This window comes from Athene cunicularia, assembly GCF_003259725.1.
Source record: "Athene cunicularia isolate RWA chromosome 4 unlocalized genomic scaffold, athCun1 chr4_part3, whole genome shotgun sequence".
Taxonomy (NCBI): Eukaryota; Metazoa; Chordata; class Aves; order Strigiformes; family Strigidae; genus Athene; species Athene cunicularia.
Genome location: NW_020799100.1, coordinates 3,352,170 through 3,372,710, shown reverse-complemented (window position 1 = coordinate 3,372,710; position 20,541 = coordinate 3,352,170). Strand labels below are relative to the sequence as shown.

The 20,541-nt window shown below is 40.2% G+C and overlaps 1 protein-coding gene across 5 annotated transcripts in view; it reads right to left on the bottom strand.

Annotated features, from left to right (window-relative positions):
• AFF2 (AF4/FMR2 family member 2) overlaps positions 1-20,541 on the bottom strand; it is a 292,387-nt gene that overhangs the window by 146,981 nt on the left and 124,865 nt on the right. For all 5 annotated transcript variants that reach the window (XM_026848360.1, XM_026848361.1, XM_026848362.1 and 2 more), the window contains exon 4: positions 6,374-6,418. In XM_026848360.1, the coding sequence (XP_026704161.1) occupies positions 6,374-6,418 (45 nt within the window). The remainder of the gene's footprint in view (positions 1-6,373; positions 6,419-20,541) is intronic.

The window sequence follows — 20,541 nt, the reverse complement described above, 5'->3', positions numbered from 1 at the left end:
CCGCGTAACAGGCAGGTGCAAAACACCACCTTTCGAATACAGGAAACACTGCACACCCACGTGCATTTGTCAGATCAGAGAGTCAACCTTTTCTCCCCATCACCTCCCCAACAGCATGAAGTCTGCTTTGCACTGATCTGGCAGCACAAAGCAGATTTATAGTATATATCCACATCACAAGTGAACTCCTCTCATACCTAACCTGTGCCATGCCAGCAGTGCAACAGTGGCCCACAAAACCAACCGCATAAGCTAAGTGCTCGATTCATGCCAACGTGCTACTCAGCTAGCCTAAAGTTAGCTCTGAGTTTCTGCATTATGTACGTTCAAGTTAATACAGACAGCCGGGGGATAATGCTCCTGAGGTGCCTTTCTCAGGGGTGACACCATAATGTTTGCTGTAAAGGTGAATGGCCCAAAACTAGAACAATCCTCTTCTACTGCATTCATGTGTAACTCACAGTGGCCAAGGTTGAGCCTCTGTGTTAAGGGGTTACTCTAGACTGGGAAGAGCTAAGGCTGCATTCTCCAACTCCCAAAGAGCTTTTGCACTTCAAGCCTACACCAGACTGTCCTCAAATGACTTCAGCTATGGATTTCATCACGCCTGTGTGTATATGGCTGGACAGCACACAGAATGCTGGGAAAAGGCTTCTTTTGACCTTCCTGGAATTGTTGCTGAATGCTTGTGGTGGTACTGAGGCAAGAATGGAGCTGATCACCTACCAAACCAGGAATGGGCTGTTCTCAAACAGCTACTCAGCATCTCCATTTTCTGGAGTAAGACCACATCTAGAGAGTCATCAGAGCAAAGGACTAGTTGCTGCTTTTATGTATACCCAAAGTAACACAAGGGTAACTCCTTTTTATTTAATAGCAGCAGCAACATTAAGTGGAGCTGCTGCCAATTTATACCAGCATGGGAGGAAGAAGAATTCAATGAACTCAAATGAGATCAGAGGTCAGTGGAATTACCCCTTGATTTATTTTGATGTGAGAGCAGAACTGGTTCTGTCTCCATTGAGAAAATGCTGATAAAAAGCTGAAAATGCAATGGCTTGAAAATTGCTAAGAAATTAATTGTTTTTATCCATCCAAATCTTCATATACATAAGCAAAGTCTAAAGAAAAAAACCCCTACAGTTGTAACACATTGCCTTTTTCAAAGCAAGCTATTACCCGTTCCTTCTAGGCTTCCAAAGGCTGCACGCCAGACGACGGACAAAGGCCACAGATACACATTTACACGTGGGTTAACTTTTCAATCCATTTTTTCATTTCAATAGAAATAATAAATCACTTTATCCTGGAGAAAGAAGCAGCTTGACACAAAACATACGGTGCTGGGCTGTTTTTATAGCACACCTAAGACATATAGGGATTCATTTATTTACTCAGCTATTTAAAAGTGGCTACTCTTACTCATTCTCTGGACAGCTAAATGCCAGGTTGCTAAGTTACTGTTACTTGACATCATCTCCTCCCCAACGTGTTCCCACATTTGACAGGTTCACATGATTTACTAGGCCAGTCAGCTCGTTATTCAGTTGTCCAATGACGTCTGGATAATAATTTCAAATTCACATCATGTCCTCCCCAGCAAGCCCCCAGATTCCACGTGAAAATATTTAAACTGCCTGTCAGCTACTAAGTGCATTTGTAACCACACTGGACAGTGTACCTGTATTTTTCAAATTACAATTATTATAATTAGGTTTAGCATCGTTCTTCAATGTTGGTTTGTATTTTAGAAGAGAAAACAATTACTGAGGGGCAAATAATGGGCTATATCTGTTACAGTCTAATTTTGCTCTGTGAACAGCTCACCTTAGCTACGGATGATACATATTAAATCCGTTAGTGCTTTCAACTGGCATGAGAAAGGTAATACTGCACATAATTTGTCCAGTCAAGGGCATTTTCAACTGCTGATCAATTTACATATTCTCCAATGTCATTAGACATGAGCTACTCATCAGAAGAATAGAAGACCATACAAATTATAGACTTTGCTCATTTAACTCCAGTCATTTTGATACTAATTATAATCTGAATTATATTTAGGATTTGTTTTGCTTCCAGACTCGAAAGCTTTTAATTAATATCACAGCTGTCTACATAACAGCAGAAGTCCAACTAGTTACTTGAAGCCTTACTACAGTGAATACGTACCTACAAGAATTCTTTTGTTCCTCTAAGCAGGGACAGATTTTTAGACAGAAGTGCCTGCCCAGATGGTTAACAACACAGACACGAAATCTTTATGTGTACAGACCAGAGCCTCACTTCTGCGGGATTACGTCTAATCGATTGCCTAAATACCTAGTCCAAAGTTTCAATTTACACTACAAGTCCTCAAGAAAATTTAGTTAAATAAAATCTCCTTTCTTTCCTGTGTAATGTTGTATGCTTTATCACCTCTTTACCCAGAAGTAAAGCAATGCTAAGGGAGACCCTGTCTGTGCTCTCTATAGGCAAAAAAAGGATGGCTGCTAGTTTGCACTCAGTGTCACCCCCCCCCTCCATGCCAGGACCAGCACGACGGTTCACGCAGCACAGAATGACAGCAAGGCACACTGATGTACAGCACTGGTACAAATGGCACAAGTAACAGCTTCAGAGTGCTGGTTTAAAATGTCAGTTCTCCCGCCCCATCTGCACTTTGTATCACAACATTTCAGTGAACTCATTTTTCAATGGCTGCACATCGCAAGTGACAATTTAATTTAAATCCATATTAATAAAATGTGATTTACATACACACACACTGTTGATTGCCCGTCTTCCATGTTACCTTCATTTTTAAAGCCATTATGTTGGTTTAAAAAAATAAGCCACATTTTGGAACAGAACAAAAGTATACCGACCACCAGTGTACTCGCCTTCATCCTTCAGTTTGGTATTAGCAACCTGTACTGAATGCAAATCTCCTGTACTACCTTCACAGCTTGGCCTTAGTTATGCAAGGGAGATTTTAAATTTTTAAAACATTATTATTTTTAACAACCTTCTCAGTCATTCTGTTTAGAAACGCAAAATCAACAGGAGACTGGTCTGCCATTAACCTTTGGTTGTAGTATCAGGAACAGTCCTTAAAGCATTTACACAAGATGACATAAGTGGCTAAGTGTTTCAGGAAATCTGAAGGACTGTGAAATTTTGTCTCTGAAGACTCAGGGGTCTGAACAGACTCAAGACCTTTCCCCTCACTTGGTTGGAAATTTTTGACCATAAACTCAATTAAACCTTTTTTTTTTTTTTTTTTTTTTTTTTTTTTTTTTTTTTTTTTTTTTTTTTAGGAAAAGAAAAAAAAAAAGAAAAAAGAAAGAAGACAGAGATTAGGAATTGCAAACCCCTACAATTACAAAAAACATTAATCAAGCTCAGCTTCAAAAAAGAGCTCTGTAAAATCAGAGGTCACAGATGTTAGCTTAGGTCCCTCTTCCTTGTAAAGTCTAGCAAAAAAGCCTGCAAGAGTTACTGTGCCATTCTGAGGGGTGAAACTGAATTAAGTCACTTTATTCTCTGACTTAAAAAGAAAAAAAGAAAAGCAAGTTTCGAGGCATGAAATACTCTCAAGGTAGGCTGGCAGGGCCAGGGCGAGGCAGGTGGCAGCACCCATCCTCTGGCACTTTGGGGTGCACAGCTCGGCAGCAGACATGGCCCAGAGCAGAAACTGCCAGTTGTTGCCCAATGGTTTGGCTGGTCAAACTGCACGCTATTACAGCCCCATCTGTCCGCCTTTGGGACTTGACTGTCCTCTAATCCTTCTTATTTACCTCTGCAACATCCCTGACAGGACAGAAACCTTAATAGCTTATATTTTACCTGGGGAAGCTGCCATCAGGGAGCTGAGGCCCACACTCCCAAATGCTCTTCAGAGACTGTGAAAATGGCCACAAAAGGCCAGAAGGTATATGTCAGGGCTGGGAACTTAATCCAAGCTCTCAAAGCACAAATCGCTGCTGAAATCAAGGGTCATCCTTTCATCTGGAGCAGACAGCCTGAATCTCCTGACACAGGGCTTCCATGGGGAGCCTGAAGACTGGATTTTGACCACTGATGGTCATCACATTCTCTTACTTATTTTCCCTCCATTGCTGATCAAGTAGAATATGATACTCTGTATGCCGCCAAAGCACATTTCCCGCTAGCTTGTTCTGTATTATAAATTTGAGAACAAAGTCATTGACAAAACTCAGGTACTTCTACTTCCATGTGTGCTTCTGCACCGTACGAAGTTGAAAGCCTAAAACGCTGTCACTGAAGGCAACTAATTGGGGCTGGGGTTTGCTGGCCCTTTGACAGGCAGCCCCAGAAGCGGCTCTGTGATCTACTGCTTTCATACGCTCAGGGCCTCGCTGGCAGCCTGCAGCCTGCTCGCAGACACGTTACAAGAAGGCCCAATGCACACAAACCTCCCCAGCTGCGCACCCCAGACAAACCACGGCCATGTGGCGTGCCCGGCCCACACCTGCTCCGGCACAGGCGGTTCATACGCTCAAGATGGCTTCTGGCTACGCCTGCAGCTCCGGCTGACAGGTTTGCTCCATGGCTCGATGGCAAGGCTGGGCATGGGGGATGTCTCCAGGCCCCTGCACCCGGCAGTCAAGACAGATCTACCGGTTAATATCCCTTTTTCGGGTACCCATTACATGCCCTTGTGAGACAGATCCCCAGAGACATGGAAACCTCCCATACCCCTGCTCTCTCCACCCCGAGAATCCCTCCCCCGAGTTTAACAGCCTACTGGTGGCAGGAGGTGCTGCCTGCAGCTGCAGGGACTCTGCAGTTCATCCCCGTCCTTTGAAGACAACAGAAAGTCCTGCACTGATCTCAGCAGGTTCCAGAAGGAAGTGCGGGCCATTCTGTCTCTGTTGACTCAAATTTCAGTCGTGGGGTAGGAAATAGGATCACCTCCTCTTGATTAGAAAAAAGACATTTCTGCTTCCTGTGATTTATATGCACTGTTCCCACATTAAAACTGTCACCTAGATGATTGATCCCTGAAATTCACTACATCACATTTCCTTTTGATGCTATTTACTGAAAACAACTGCTTTCCCCAGCTAACAAGTCATTCATTTCAACTACAGCAATGAACCTAATTGAAATATATAAACAGGGGAAGAAGATGTTTAAAATGCACCCAGTATTTCACACAGCCTTTCCACACTTTCTTTGCTTTTGCTTCCTTAGTGTTCTATAGGTAATAAACCTCTGCTCACACTGAAGGTTGAAACTAAATTTTATTTATTTCCTCGTGTTCATTTCTGCTGGATGCACATGCAGATGCACACTCCTCTGTTACTGCAGGTCTGCACATGCATGCTTGCCTGCTGGTTCAACATACTTCTGCAGCGACACTGGCAACCCATAAGGACATCAATAGTATCCCAAGATAATGTGTGTACACAAAACAGATGCAAGTTTCCCAAACTATTTAACTCTGGATTGCAATGAATGCTGAGAAGCCTATTTTATTTTACAAGCAAGAACAAGTCCATGCCTTTGCTAGCAAGATGTTATGATTGTTACACATGACTTCAGGTCTGGGTTAGTTTGCACCAGTTGCTCCTAGTGATAAGGACATGGTAGCACAAATTCCCAATGAAATTTTATCCCCTCTATGCCGAAAACCAGCAGGTTGGCTGGAAATCCCAGGGAGGTAGCTCTGACAGATGGGAAACTCAACCCATGAGTATAAAAACTTAAATCCCAGATAGGGACTGGTGGGTTGCAAACCTGCCCCCAGACAAACCTCACTGCCAATAAGGGACCCCAAAGTTGGGGTGTCTGAGGAACAGCTCATCTTACACTTAAAGTAAGGCAGATTTAGATGTATACAACTTGTTGTGCACACTCCCCTTTTTCTTGTTATATGATCTTGTTGAAATTAAGCCATGCTTAGTCTGGAGCAGTTGTTTTAATTTTCTGTATTCAACCACTGACTAGAGCTCCCAGAAAAAAATGTCTGTAGGTTTTTGACAAAACCATGAACAACGATCAACTGTAGTTTGGGGGAAGAAGGAGGAACTCTGTAGGTTAGCCTGTGAGTGGGAGAATTAAGGCGACTCCACCTCAGGGTAGGAGAGAAATGTGTCCCAGAGAGGCTCAGAGAGACTGAGAGTTTCAAAATTTAGAACAGGAACGTGTGGAAATCCTGACAGATGCAAAGTATTAGGCGAACTGACCTTACTCACTAAGGAGCACCCTAGGCCGACCACTTGGCTGTGTCTCTTTAATACAGACCCACTAACATGTTATTATTTATCTATAGTGTTAAAGAAAGCCATATAACCCTTCTTCATGAAAGATGAAATAACAGCACCACAATTATACACAAGATACAAAAGCAAAGGGTATTACTCACCCGTAATATTTCTTCCACACAGTTGGAGTCATTGGGAAGGGTAACCTAGGTTTAAAGAAAAAAAGAAATGTTTAGTCAGGTGCTGGATGCAAAGTTCAGTGACTAGAACCACACAGGTGAACAGCTAACAAGCAACTGCCTCTGTTTGAAGACTACTGTATCCATGTGTGCTGCCTACCAAATTTTCCAGTTCAGATCAACATAAATCATCAGCAGGACCCATTTTGTCAGAAGTTGTTTTTTTCTTCCACGCTGCTTTGTGATACTAACAACACTTCTGAAACAATAAAATACTCTGATTTCCTCACAGTTGAGAACTGGCACTAGAATTGTCTGAAACTTCTGTAATTGAAGAAGATCCCACTGTTACTCCTATCGGGAGCTTTCAGAGAGAAGGTTGGTTTAACTTAATGCACACTGCAGCAAAGGACAGAGGTGATAACGGTTAGGAGAAAGTTGTTATCATCAACTATATTATCCTACAGCTTAACAGGCTAACAGCCAAGACAGCTCTTAGACATATACTGGAGTAAAATACTGGTTGGACTATAAGGGTGGCTGCTGATTTTGTTGTCCCTCACTTCATCAGCCTGTTACAGGTTAAGTATCTTCTGAAGACTGAACAGCACACAGGAATCCACTTTGAGAGGCTTAACAGATATTCCTTCTCCCCTCAGAAAGATGTGATATATCTATGCACGCAACCATACCCTCTCCCCCCACACACAGTGGTGTCCTTAATGGCTTCCAATTGAAAATACTCGTTTAAATGGTACTTGCATCATTTGACACAATCCCTCATTCCAGGGACATGAAAGAGCACAAAACCTCTAAATACGGTGAACAATTGCATAAACAGGCAGACATGACCCGTACGTATAACCATTCTGTAGCACCTGCAGGTAGTTATGATGGGTTCTTATCAAGGGGGTACAGCAGAAGAGGAAGAGACAATATTCACAAAGGTACCAGAAAACAGGCAAGTGCTTTGTACCATAAATATTCAGTGAGACTTTTCTGCCTAATGCTTCTACCTTATTGCTCTTGGTAACTAGTTTAGTAAAAGACACTCATGACTAAACTTAAAATCCCTGTCATCCTAATCTGCTATAGAGTTTGACCAAAAGCACCAGCCATAGCTTTCCTCCTATATTTCAGCCAGCACTAAGCTTCAAGAATAAATCCACACAGCCACAAAAGTCGAAGACCAGAAAGACCTATTAGATCACCAAGTTTACGCTCTGCTAACATAGCACATTTTCCCCATTATCTTCTAGTACTGTGGCTAGTCTGACTCAAAAACTGTAAGGAAATGGGTCTCCCATCCCTTCCCTTATTAAAATATGGGGCAGTATTGTAAATTATTTGGTCCTTTTTTGGTGATACTTATTAATATTTTGCTTTCAGTGTCATCTCAGCCTTTCTGTAGAGCTCTTGCCACTACTCTAAGTTATTAATTACTTGTCTTCACATTTATACCACACACAGACATGCAGAATTATACTCCACTTCTCTCACATACTGTATGTTCAACTTTTACCTTTTTTTCTGATAAACTGATTTTCCATCTCTTTCGCTTATTTCATCACTGTTCTCTGAATTTCCAACAGTTCATCAATATCTTGGTAAAGAAGTACTCAAGTGAATATGAACACACTGAAGGGATATTAGTGATTTTTATCTACTTCGGCAACTATAGATTTTAATTTTCTGTAGTATCACTTAAAAACATTCAACCAACCAGAAAAACAGCCTTACCTTCTGTCCTCAGTTTCTACTCAGCTCAAATTCTACCTAACAAACCTAGCCTGAGAACTTCCAGTGGATGATCAGCATTAACTGCAATAGGCATGCAGACTGCCCTCATAGCACATGATTTGATATACCAGCACTTCACTGGCCTTCCTTCATCACCTTACTTTTCACTTCAATCACTCTTTTCCCTCTTAATACCTGTAAATTCTTGGCTAATCTCTGTTTTCCATACATCACACCGACCCTCCATTCAGCGAGGAATATCGCTAAATTTAACCAAAAGATTAGCAAGCATGGGTATTACTGCAATGTGCAGTGGCATAGTGGAGTATGTATCCCTGTAATACACTCCTGACTTTTTCTATTGAAAAATTACTATGTTGGAATACGAGAAAACAAAACAAGTACTCCCCCAATAAGCTTGCAGTGTACACACCAACCACAAAATCTCTTACAGCAGTAACAGGAGCAGCCCAAAATTCAGCCAAAGGAGTCTGACTGGGAAGAGTGAGAGCAGCAAAGGTATGCAAGCCCTCTCTTTATTTCACACCCCTCCCTACCATTACCCATGCCATTTTCAATGTTTAGTCGAGATACCATGTGTATTCCTTTGTTTAGGAGTGTCTTAAACATGATAATTGTGTCCCTGACTATTAACATAGGGCAGAGCATGTTCGTCCTTGTTTCACAGTCCTCTCCCAATTCACAGCCCTGTTTAAGTTTATGTTCTTTCAGAACTAATGATGATAATAACAATAAACATACCATTTTACTTTAATAAAGCCCACTATATATTATGCAATCACAACCAGCTTCTGCTGGCAGCACTTGCTAATAACTTTAAATGCTCATGCATCAATTTAATTGTGTTAATGGCATAGAAGATTTTAATGGCTTGACAGAACTTTTGTTCCCTTTGGCACTGCTTTTGTTTTGAATCCCTAGTATTAAAGTAATGCAAGATGTCAAAGTGCTGTGATTGTCATATAGGGAGATCCAAGTAGGAGCTAGCACAAAGAGGAAAACATTTAGATTGATGCAAACATTAAAAGAATAATTATTACAACATGGCTATCAGAGAGAAGATCAATGTAAGAGTCTTTCAGCACATTACTATTAATGGATTTCTAAAGAAATGAGATCATTTTTCTAAATTCATGCTACAGTTGCACATTCTAAGTGACTTGAAAGGCACAGATCTATTAGAAACTTAGTCTGTGCTGGAAAAAAAAGCCAACTTCTCAACCTTTCGAAGTGTGAATCAAAAATTCCAAGTTTAATTGTCCATAAACACTTGCATTCAGCTAACAAGTGCAAGCAGGCCCACATGGAACACCATGGCATCCATGCATAGATTCATCGGGACAGAATGAAACAGAGCAGATACAATATTCATCACCTTCTCGAGTACTAGTGCTGCAACAAATTGTTATTAGAATTGCCATTAATAAAATGCCACATTCCTCCTGTAGTTTATTAAAGATTGGGCATCCATCCCATAGTAGTTCTTTCTTCATCGAATAAAAATCAAGTCGTTTAGGACCCATTATGTGACTCTCCACGCCCTCTCCTCTTCAGCTTTCCTCAGTAATCAGATTCTAAAAAGGAGGGCACAGCTTGCATTTGTGCACTGTTGGCGCTTTTCTTCCATTGTGAGCAGCATGGCCTAACTCAGCCAAAAGGACAGATTCTGGGAATTTGGCCCCCGTAAGACCGAGTCGTTGTATTTCACATCATGAGCTCTTCTCTTAGCCGGCAGTGAATTCATTAACCCTAGACTGAAGAACAGTGAATATTACATAAGCTGCAGATAGACATCCCAAGGTAATAAAACTTCAATCAAAACAAAAAGATTTCATAACAGCTACATGCTACACTGAACTCATCTTCCAATTTCATTTTAATCTGGCAAAACTCTTTTGCATCAAAAAGCTTCATGTTAACTTTTAAATATTACTTGCTAAAAAAAAGAAAGACAAAAAAATGAAAGGTCAGATGGTGAAAGTATTCCACCTAATACAGTATTATAGGCTCTCTTCACATTCCAGTCTCACAAGAGAGAGAACAGAACTTAAATGATGTGGAACCAAAGGTTTAATGTATGGCTTGGATGGCTCAGTGCTAAACTTTAAAGGAGAAGGAGGGAAGAAATCTAAGAGAGAGGCAGTAGTAGCCTTTAATGTTATGCAGATCAAATGACATTGGGTGAATGGTTACAATACCTGATGAGTCATGTTGATCTAACCTTCCATTTATTCGTTCAAGAGTTCCTTGACCACTCTTACCTCCTGGACAATTTATAACTTGCATGAGATCAGATTTTGTTTTTGTGGCACCGAACAATCATATAAAGTCTCTTTTCCCTGTAATTTACATCCGTCAGCAGGCATTTCTCAGAAATGTTAGCAACAAAATCTTCCAACAGACTTGTCAGAATAGTTCTGAAAATTCAAATGTAACGTCAGAAAGCAGAAATACACAATGAATAATGTCTTTGCCAGAACTGACCGATTACATTTTCATCTGGATAAACTGTTCGTGAACAATCCCTCTGGTTTTACTGATGCACAACAGCTATACAACAAGTAATCTCTTCTTCCTATCTTTGTTTTATTGGGAAGATAAATGTAGCATGCTAAATGAACATAGGAACCCACTCTAATTTCTTGCATGTGAGGACCTATGTACTTACACACCAAAAGCTCAGCTTTCATTGTCATCTCCTTTATGAAGGAACACATTTTGACTCTGGGGAGATGAAGCTCATACTACTGTTTACTCCTTCGAACACAAATTGATTTTTCACTTGCTAGCATAGAAAGATCCTGTGCATGAACCTTGACTGATCATTTCCAGTGCGCACTATACAGTGATAAGAGGAAAACACTTAGAAAACCAGAAGTGGCAAAACCAGGGCTTTTAGCAGTACCCTAGTCCTATGAATGCCTTCAGCTCCTGCCAGGCTTCCTTTTAACAGAGGGTGCTTCATTTTTTGATTAATACAAGTGGAAATGGACTGGGCAATACTAAGAATAGCAGGGTTTCCATATACAAGACGTTGGACTAGATGACCTTTGAATGTCCTTCCAACCTAGATGAACCTATGATAAAATTTTCACAATATGATCACTACAAATCCGAGAAGATGCAATATTTCACCTGCACTTGAATGGAGTATACACCCACACCTTCCCAACGCCAGCTTTCCTTTGATTGCCATCAGTATTTCTTTGCATGCTCAGGCTTCATTCCTCTCTTCAGTCATTCCCTACATCTCATCTGGACTTGCCCCTTTTCAGACAGCAGCCTGCCCCTCTGCTGCCATCTGACTACACGTTTCTCCTCCTGAGGAAGACTGTTTCGCATTTACTTGAGGTAAGCTTCACACCACTGCTGAGAGCCCACTGTTCAAACCTCCTTGGGTTATTTTACATTTCATGCTTTTGTCTGTTTCCTATCTTGCTAATATTCCATCCCAAAAGGGTCATTCATGTTAAAGACACCTGAAATAGATGTCAAACTAATCTCACTAGCTGGGAGGATCTTGGCTCTTCCTTACTAACTTCAGTGCAAATGGGTAAGAATGGGAGCAGCAAAAGAGCAAGGAATGAATATTGCAACCTGAGTGCTATTTTTTTTTCTGCTTTATTTGATATTCATGAGGTTATCACCAACATATATTAGGACTGTATGTTTGGGCTCTGGAGGAAACTGAATGAAGTCAAACATGGTGGTATTCAAAAAAACCCAAATAAAATTGCTCCCTTGGTATTCAAATACAGATATGTGTATTTCACAGGGTTATTAATTCTCAAGGGAGTAATTTGTGGGTTCCAAATAACGTATATCCACTGTTTTCTTTTAGTACCTCCACCATCCTGGAACCAAAATACTATGAGAAGACTACATTTCCCATTATTTCAACCCCAAAAATATCTCCTGGGGCTTATTAAAAGGTCTGTGAAAATATATACTTTTTATATATATATATATATATATATATATATAAAATTAAGAGAGAAAGAAAAATTATTGCCTAAAACAAAATACAGAAAACTGCTCCTCTGTTTCCCTTTAAGACAAATACTATAGAAGCAGTTGTGTCAAATATGCATTTACTGGAGTCCCTGAAAGTAAGAAAAAGTTTTAAGGAGTGGACTGAATTAATTCATTTGTTAAGACAGCCTGGCCTGCAGTCAGTACTGCTCTTCTAGTGGTGGATGGAGAAGTTTATGCCTCTTCCCTCGAGTAAAACACATAAGCTAAGAAAAACAACTTACTAAGTGTGGTCCAAAACAACCCCTGAATCAGACTCCCACTGACTTCAGTGAACTTTCCAAAAGGTCTCTAGTTCAGAAGCCAAAGCTGCCCACAAAAGTGTACCTTTAGTTTCATACAAAAGCCAGTGACTCCAATATGCTCCTCTCCAGTCACCGAAGAGCTAGATAAAATGGTGCAGTGACACCAGGCTGGGGCACTTGAGTGCTTCCCCACAAATCAGAAGGAATTATAGTTTTATTTCCCTACAATGAACTCAGCTTACAACGACCTCCCAGTCAGAGTAACCCCAACTGCAAGGACATTTTTCACTGGCATTTAGTTCTGGTACAGCAACTTTTAAACCAGACTGACCTGCATGTGACAATTATAGTTTTCTTGTTCTTGCCAGTGCATGGTGTATTTAGCCCGTTTTTTCTTTTTCATTTCTTTGATGTTTTCTTTTAACAATACCATTTCAATGTTGATCAGCATGAAACAGTCTCCATGAAAGCACAATATGCTGATGTTCAATTTAAACTCAATGGTTCTCCATTATTTTCATGCAGTAAATTGCCAAACTCTATTAGAGGGAGAAGTCTGATAAAGTAATCTCTCACTTCAAGGTCTCCTGGGAGTTTTTTAATGTAGGTAAGGCTGCACATTTTACTTATGGAATATCCTGAATGTAGTATTTTAGAAGCTCACCATGATGATAATACCAGAGTAACTGGTAATGTCAGTATTCAGCCAGGCCCCAAGAGGAATGGCATTTGCAGTACTTAATTTGTGATCAAAATACTGGCTTGCATAAAGGCTGTTACAACCATTTAATACTGACAAAGAGGAAATTTGGAACTTTACATTCTATTTTTTTCTTTCTTCCTTTATACCTTCCTTTCTCTTTCTCTGTCCCTCCTCCTCTAACAACTGCAAGTACTTATTTACATATATAAAAAGAAGTGCATTTTCTTATGTGCCTGGGTATTTTCACCTTATTCTGGAAGAGGGTACCTTATAAGTTTCCATTAAATTGATGATAAAAGGCACCCTGACCTAAAATGCCACCGTGCAGTTGTCCACTTGAAACATCAAAGCCTGACTAACACCCTCTGGTGTGGTGAGATATATGGTGTGGCAGAAATAAAGATCAAGTGTCTGTTTCTTGTCTTACGTTTACCAGTGTGAAGGAAATCTAATTCCTCTGAAGACAATGAAGCGGTATAAAAGGAGTGTGAAGGGAGTTCAGCTTCCAAGTCTATTCACCCTCAGTTAGGGGGATGTAAATTAGATGCCATGTTTATTCTCAGTGTAACCCTTTGAGTAGAACCTCTTGGAAATCGTTCAAAATCCCTTTACTATACAGACATAACTGTCTAAATTTAATACAGCATGGAATCGGATCTCCTTTGAATCTATTTCACATTAGTGGAATCTGGTGTCTGTTCCCAGTACAGGCCTGCACGAGGGCAAGCAGCATCAGGTAGGAGTTGTTCACCTTCCCGCTAAAATAGTAGCAAAGTCGCCAGGTCAGGCTGTGGCCTTGGTGACATGACCAGAACTCCGCTGATGTCAGTGTAGTTGCATCAGTGTAACCTGAAGCATTATTTGACCTCATGAATTCAGACTGTAACATTTCTTTTGAGGTTTTAAAGAGGAACCTTTGTACGCATCTATTTACATCTGACAATACCTTTACTGTAGCTACAAGAATACAGCGGGTGACTGTGCCAGTTATCTGCTCCACTTCTTTTTTTAAAGCAGGTATAAATGTCCTCACTGAAAAATGTACTCCTGGGTTTAATTTGTACAGTTTGCACAGCTGCAAGGCCAACGCTGGGTCCCAAATTAATTGCTCAGAGCTTGTTTGCAAATTAGTTGTTTTCATACGTCCCTCCACCACAGTCACAACTTGCAGATCACATCCTCAGACTGTCTGAGGGCCAGAATTCAAAGGGCAAGGACATGGTCTTGCCCCAGGGAAAAAAAAACAAATGTATTTTGAAATATCTTAGCGTTTAAATACCAACACCACCTGTTAGCATAACTAGTCCACACAAACACATTTTTAACATAAACTTCAATCAAATAAATGAAGTTCCTATGTGAAATAAAAGCCATTTTCCTTTTATTAATGATAACAAAATACACAATTAATGATTACGTCTTTATTGGGATTGGATCCAAATTCAGAGTACATTAAGAGCCAGATCTTACGCTCATTAAATAGTAAGACACACGATTATCCCAACTGCCATTGAATGTCACGGTTATCATACAAATGGGGAGCTAAAATAACACTTTCTGGACAGTACGGAACTGAGAAGAAAGAAAATCTGATTTTGAATGGGATCTTTATGGCCTCTCTTTTAGTTACATTTCTAATTAAAATGCTTTGATCTATTAATGCCAAGGGACGCTGCTAAATGTATTCAATGCAGAAGTCGCATACTTTTCCTGAGCTCCCAAAATCTCTTAGATCTGTGTGCACTTACGCTGCATGCAGTTAAACCGCTCACTAAAATGAAAAGATATCTAAGAATAACTCACTTCCATTAGATTTATAAATCACATTAATTAATTCTACATCTCCAGTGGTGTAGAGACCAAACTCTAATGCGATATCTAATTAAAGAAAAGGGAAAAAAAAATTGGAATTGAAACACAGAAGTAACTGTTTAGCCTCAAATTAATGAGGCGCTATGCTAAGCAAGAATGTCCATAAATCCCTAATGAGGATTTTAAACACATTAAAACTTCCTAATACAAAGTGTTTGCCTTCCTTTTATCCAATAACAAATAAGCCAATAATTTTCTGCCTCTAAATGACACTATTAACTGTCATGGCATGTTTTATTTGACAAACCCTCCATTCAGATACAGTAAAACCAATTAATTTGCCTGCTGTGAAATGTGTTTCTTGATAGCTTTTATGTGATTTTTCTTCTCAAAGAAATGTAAATAGGAGGTCAATGTAGGTTCCTGATTTTGCTTAAAAATATTCTGCAATAACTATAGATTTTCTAGTCAGTTTGCATTTCAAATGAATTGAAAGATAACCTCCATTTTCAGGTCATCAATCACATAATGGTCTCCTGATAAGTAAACAGTTACAGAGTAATAGTTTTATTACTAGGGAAATGGTCCCATATATGAGCCCTGATAGTTGCAAAATTACCACTTTGTTCTGTTATAAATAACGGTTTGCAGTCAGGGTGCTTGGCCTCTCTGCCTTCCCCGACGGCCTGGCAAGTGCCGTGCCGCCGCACCCACCAGCGCTCAGAAAAGCCCTGGTAGTCACGGCCGCCGCCTGGCCTCGCGCCGCCGCCAACACCTCCTCTCCTATATGTGTGAGGATGGCCAGGTGCTACCTTTTTCTGTTGGGTCAGAGAAATCTATAGAACAAATAAAAGATAATTTTGTGGTTTCAATGGCCTCCTGGGCCCCACTTCGTAGATTTCAGCAGAGAAAAGCAAGACCATGTTATGACCGCCCCACCATTAAGACACATCTGAATCTCTGAAGGTCAGCCTACTAAAAACTACACACTTCTTTTCAGGGTGTGCCCACTATGTGAACTGAACCACTCTGTAAATTGAAGGCAAAATAGAGGATAATGCATGGCATGCCATGCTTTATGGGGCCTAACTGAATGCCAATTAATCTTTACAACATATGTACAGTTCCATCAGCTCCTGCATTGCATCATGATCACATAGAGACTGTGGTTTCTTTGCCTTAAGACGGATACACAACTTGAAAAAAAATCCATGACACACCACATACACATGCACAGAGAAGGAACAGGGAATTAAATAAAACAAAAATGCCTTCCCGGGCTGAAACAGACTTAACTGCTCACTTACTTAATCGTCTGCAATAGATTACCAACCAGAGCCGGGTAATTAATGTAGCATACCATGACAGCCGATTTCCAATTTGCACTATCTTGTACGTGTGTTTCTTATTGAAATAAGGAAAGAAAATCTGCAACCTTACTCAGAAGAACAGTGCCAAGGCTGCCTGACACATGAGGAGGGCTGGTGAGAAGAGAGGCTGGGACAAATCAAACGCAGCAAAAGTGCTCTGCAGCTCTGTTAGCCACTGTCTCCATCATTCAGGCACATGGCCCCAAACCCATATTTATTCCTTTTTTCCAACACAAATTGCTGTTACTATTGCTAGAAACTCTTGCTGTAGGACCTTTCCGCAGGGATGTCTGGAGAAGCAATTTATATATTATTATAATATAAAATGATATAAGTATGTATCCAAATAAGACAAAAATTCATTATGCAAATATCTGCATTTTGCTCCTTAAGCACAATCCTATTTAATAAGCTTAGGAATCAAATTCCAGTGGTTTCAAAATGTAAGTTGAAGAGACCCCTAGCTTGCCTGAACAGTGAGAAAAACATGTTCTTTTTATATACTCTCAGCTAATAAAAATTCCCAAATTAAACTTTAAAAAATATTAAAGTGAGAATTGTAGTTGACACAGTCAAATATTAGGAAATCAATTTCTTGATGGATAAACCATTCTGAGCTTAAGACACCACCTGTTGTAACCTGTATTTTGGTCACTTTGCAATACAGTGTTCCTGAAGTCTGAACTAAGCTCCACCTCTCCAGAATGCAGATTTCTGCATCTAATTTTGCTGATAAAATGTAAATTAAAAATTACTTATATTTTTGCAAAGGATCTGATATGATATTTCACATCAACAACTTTTACATCTACTTCTTAATCGAGACATTGAATTGGGCTAAGACCACCTGACATTATTTCACTTCTGACCTTTTCAACTGTCAAAGCAGACAGATTTTTATCCTACAAGATTCAAGCCAAAGCCTCAAAGGTGCAGTGCCAGAGCATTAATCCATTTCGCTAGACAGTCATTGAAATTATAATTGAAAGTTCAACTTACTTTAGCATTTTATGCTGAAATACTTCTGGCAGCCCAGGGCAGAAAGTCGAAATCTGGTTTCCAATGGAGACCATTTCCAATGGTTTCTAAATGTTGGCAGCAAAATTCCTTATTGTCAAAGAGATCAGCAGATGCTGGCTTCCATTAATTTACTTTCTGTGACTGCTGCTCACTTCAGGAAGCCTTTCTTTACCTAAGGATGCTGACCTGCTGCCGGATCCCATCAGAAACAGACTAGGACAGACACTGATTTATTAGGAGACTGGGACACATCAGGAAAATTCCCCCCAGCAGCTGGGCAGGTCCCATCCCTCCATTTATTCTGACTGATGCCATAAGCAGAAAAACAAATCTGCACAGAAGACGTAACACAGATCTGTAAAAGGTCCAAACCCAAGCTAAATATACTAACCCACGTGATTTACACTATCGAGTAATTCCAGAATCTGAAGGATCGTTAGACAGCTTTTCTTCTTCACCAAAAGGTTGTCATAAAGGAAAAAGGACTTTTGTATCTGAAAATAATATCCCTATTTTAAAATAGTCAATGGGCTGTAAATCCTTTATTCTGGTATTCTGGAGCTGCTCAGAGGTCTTTGGCCAGAAAGCTCACTATAAATAAGAGTTTATTACTCTTAGACTAATCTCAAAAGCTATCTAAGCAAGCATTTAAGTTAACTCGGAAGACATGTTTCATTAGAACCTAAATGTCTTTTTTCTTCATTTTTAAAGTTGGGGCTGACGAGTAATTCTTGACATCTTATCCAGAGGCTAAGAAGTTTTCTTCTGGATAGCAGGAAGAGGGAACAGGGCACATGAGATCTAATACCTATTATGCAATGATAGGTCATTTTATCAATGTTTTCAAGACTACTATTGTATTTGCTCTATAAATTATACTGTCTATATTTGCACAAGGTCCCCTAAATCCTTAGTGCCAGGATATTAGCTCCTTAATTCAAAGCACTGAGAAATAATGCTGCAGCAATGCATGAGCAATGGGAAGAAAACAGCCCTGAAGACCACATTAACTGGGTGTGTGTTGGGTCTCCTTGAGGCACAGAGATCTCAAGGCTCAGCTCTCAAAGTCAGACAATTAAGGCAAGGAGAAAACAGGCAATGCAAATCTCACAGAAGGACACCTGAGACAAATACCAGAATTGCACGATACCTTAGGGACGTCAACAGTGACATTAGCACACCTCTGTACCCTTGGAGAGGGTGTCTTGGCACTTACTGCTTCAGCACCTTTAATTACTTTGCTGTTACCAGCCCTATCTGAGATGTCTGTCTCCTACTCTGCATGTGTGTCTGTGCACCTGGGTGTATGTGCCTGTAACTGGGTGTGTATGTATTTCTCCTTCCCTTTCTTCCTACTTACATCTTAATGCCAAAGATGATCTGCTGATCTGTGGACTGCTGCTAGAGTTGTTTCCCAGACAGTGTGACCCCTCCCAGGGTAGATCTGGTTGTGCCCAGGTCCTGATGCAGCACAGACAGCAATGGCTCTTTGCATCCCTGTCTGGACTATCACCTTCAGTTTGCTTTGCTGCACTGTACTCAACCCACACACCCTGTCAATGATCCAACGCACAACTGCTGTTGCCTACAAGGGGATCGAGGACACACCCTTTAACAGTCAGTCAACACAGAAAAAAAGTAGTTCATTTCAAACAGTTTTATCTTAAAAACTTTAGAGTGAATAATCTGACAAAATGTAACAGAGTAGAAAATAAAATAATTTTGAAACCACAGAGACAGGATTTGAGAATTTGTATTTTCGTTTTGCTAGAGGTGTACTGCAGCTTTGGGCAAGTTAATTAACTACGTCTGTGTTTCTTTGTTTAGGCATCTGTGTAAACACAATAAGCGATATACAACTAGCCACCACCTAGTCATCGCAGGAAAAGCATTGGTTTGGAGATCCTCAGCAGGATGGTGTCATATAGGAGTGACATATATACACAAAGCTGTATACAACTGGAGATTCCTGACTGCTGTAAATGTCAATCCTCAATAAATGGTTTGACCTTTTTTATCTATTATTTCCATTTTATAACTGAAATCAGGTCTGACACACTGAGCATTTCAGGGGAATAAATGCAGCTTGGGGATGACTTTGCAGTCTCATGTCTCACATCACACCCTTGAAAAGCAATGATCTCCCCAGAAATACAATGCTGGCTTGGTACTTAAACCCCAAGGACCTCCCAGCATCCATTTGCCGGCTGACCTAACAAGCCAATGAGCCCATTATCAGCATGTCTCTATAAGCCAACGAGGTTTCTTTTAGTAGAACTGCTTTAGTGGATCAAGCATATAGCAGCTTGATCTTAGCGAAGTTATTCTTTACGTATTTAACTGAGATCTTCCATGGGCAGAGTCACCTTCTGGATGAACCCACTTCTACACTGACTACACAGGGAGACTAGGGTCACCACTTTGCTTAATCGGGGCATCACAGCTAAAGACTGAAAGTTAGGTGAATTAAATATGGATCACAAAACCCACAACTGTGCTGCAGCTCATGTGCCAGGCTGAACTCCCAGTGTAGAAATAGAAACAGATGGGGAATAAATTCCCCATCAGACAGAGGATTGGCGATCCGAATGCAAGACTCAGAGTCAAGCACTCCTGTCAAGCTAGACAATGAACAATTTCTTGTCCAATGATAATTTTGAACTGGAGAGAGGAAAGGGAACTGCTTTGATTTGGACTTAACATTTAAAAAACTTTTCAGAAAGCTGAAAATTTGAAATTGTTCATTTTGTATTAATTTATAAAAAACTTTACTGTGACAAAAATGGATGTGTCTCCTCCTGATTCAAACCTGGTAAAACACTTTCATTAAGAAACCAAAGCAAAACAATGGCATGAGCTCTAGAAAGAAACATCATAGAAGTTGTTTTAGAAAATGGAAATGGCAGTTAGGGAAATGCCTAAATGTCTGCTTCTGATTTTCAAAATTTGTGAAACCCAGTAAAATAAAAAATGTATTAATAGAAGTGGCAGTTCTGCTAAATTTGATCTTCCACTGTAGAAACTGGGTCCTCCAAGTCACAGAGTTGTATGGATAGATTTCAGGCTTCCCTCATCCAGGGGGATAACAGAAAATTCAGTTTCCCTTCCGTATACAAGTCAGTTCATTAAAATCACAGAATTGTTACAGGGCTAAGGTGGGGATTTTTTTGACACAGATACCTCTGTTTGTGTGCTACCAGTAAGCTC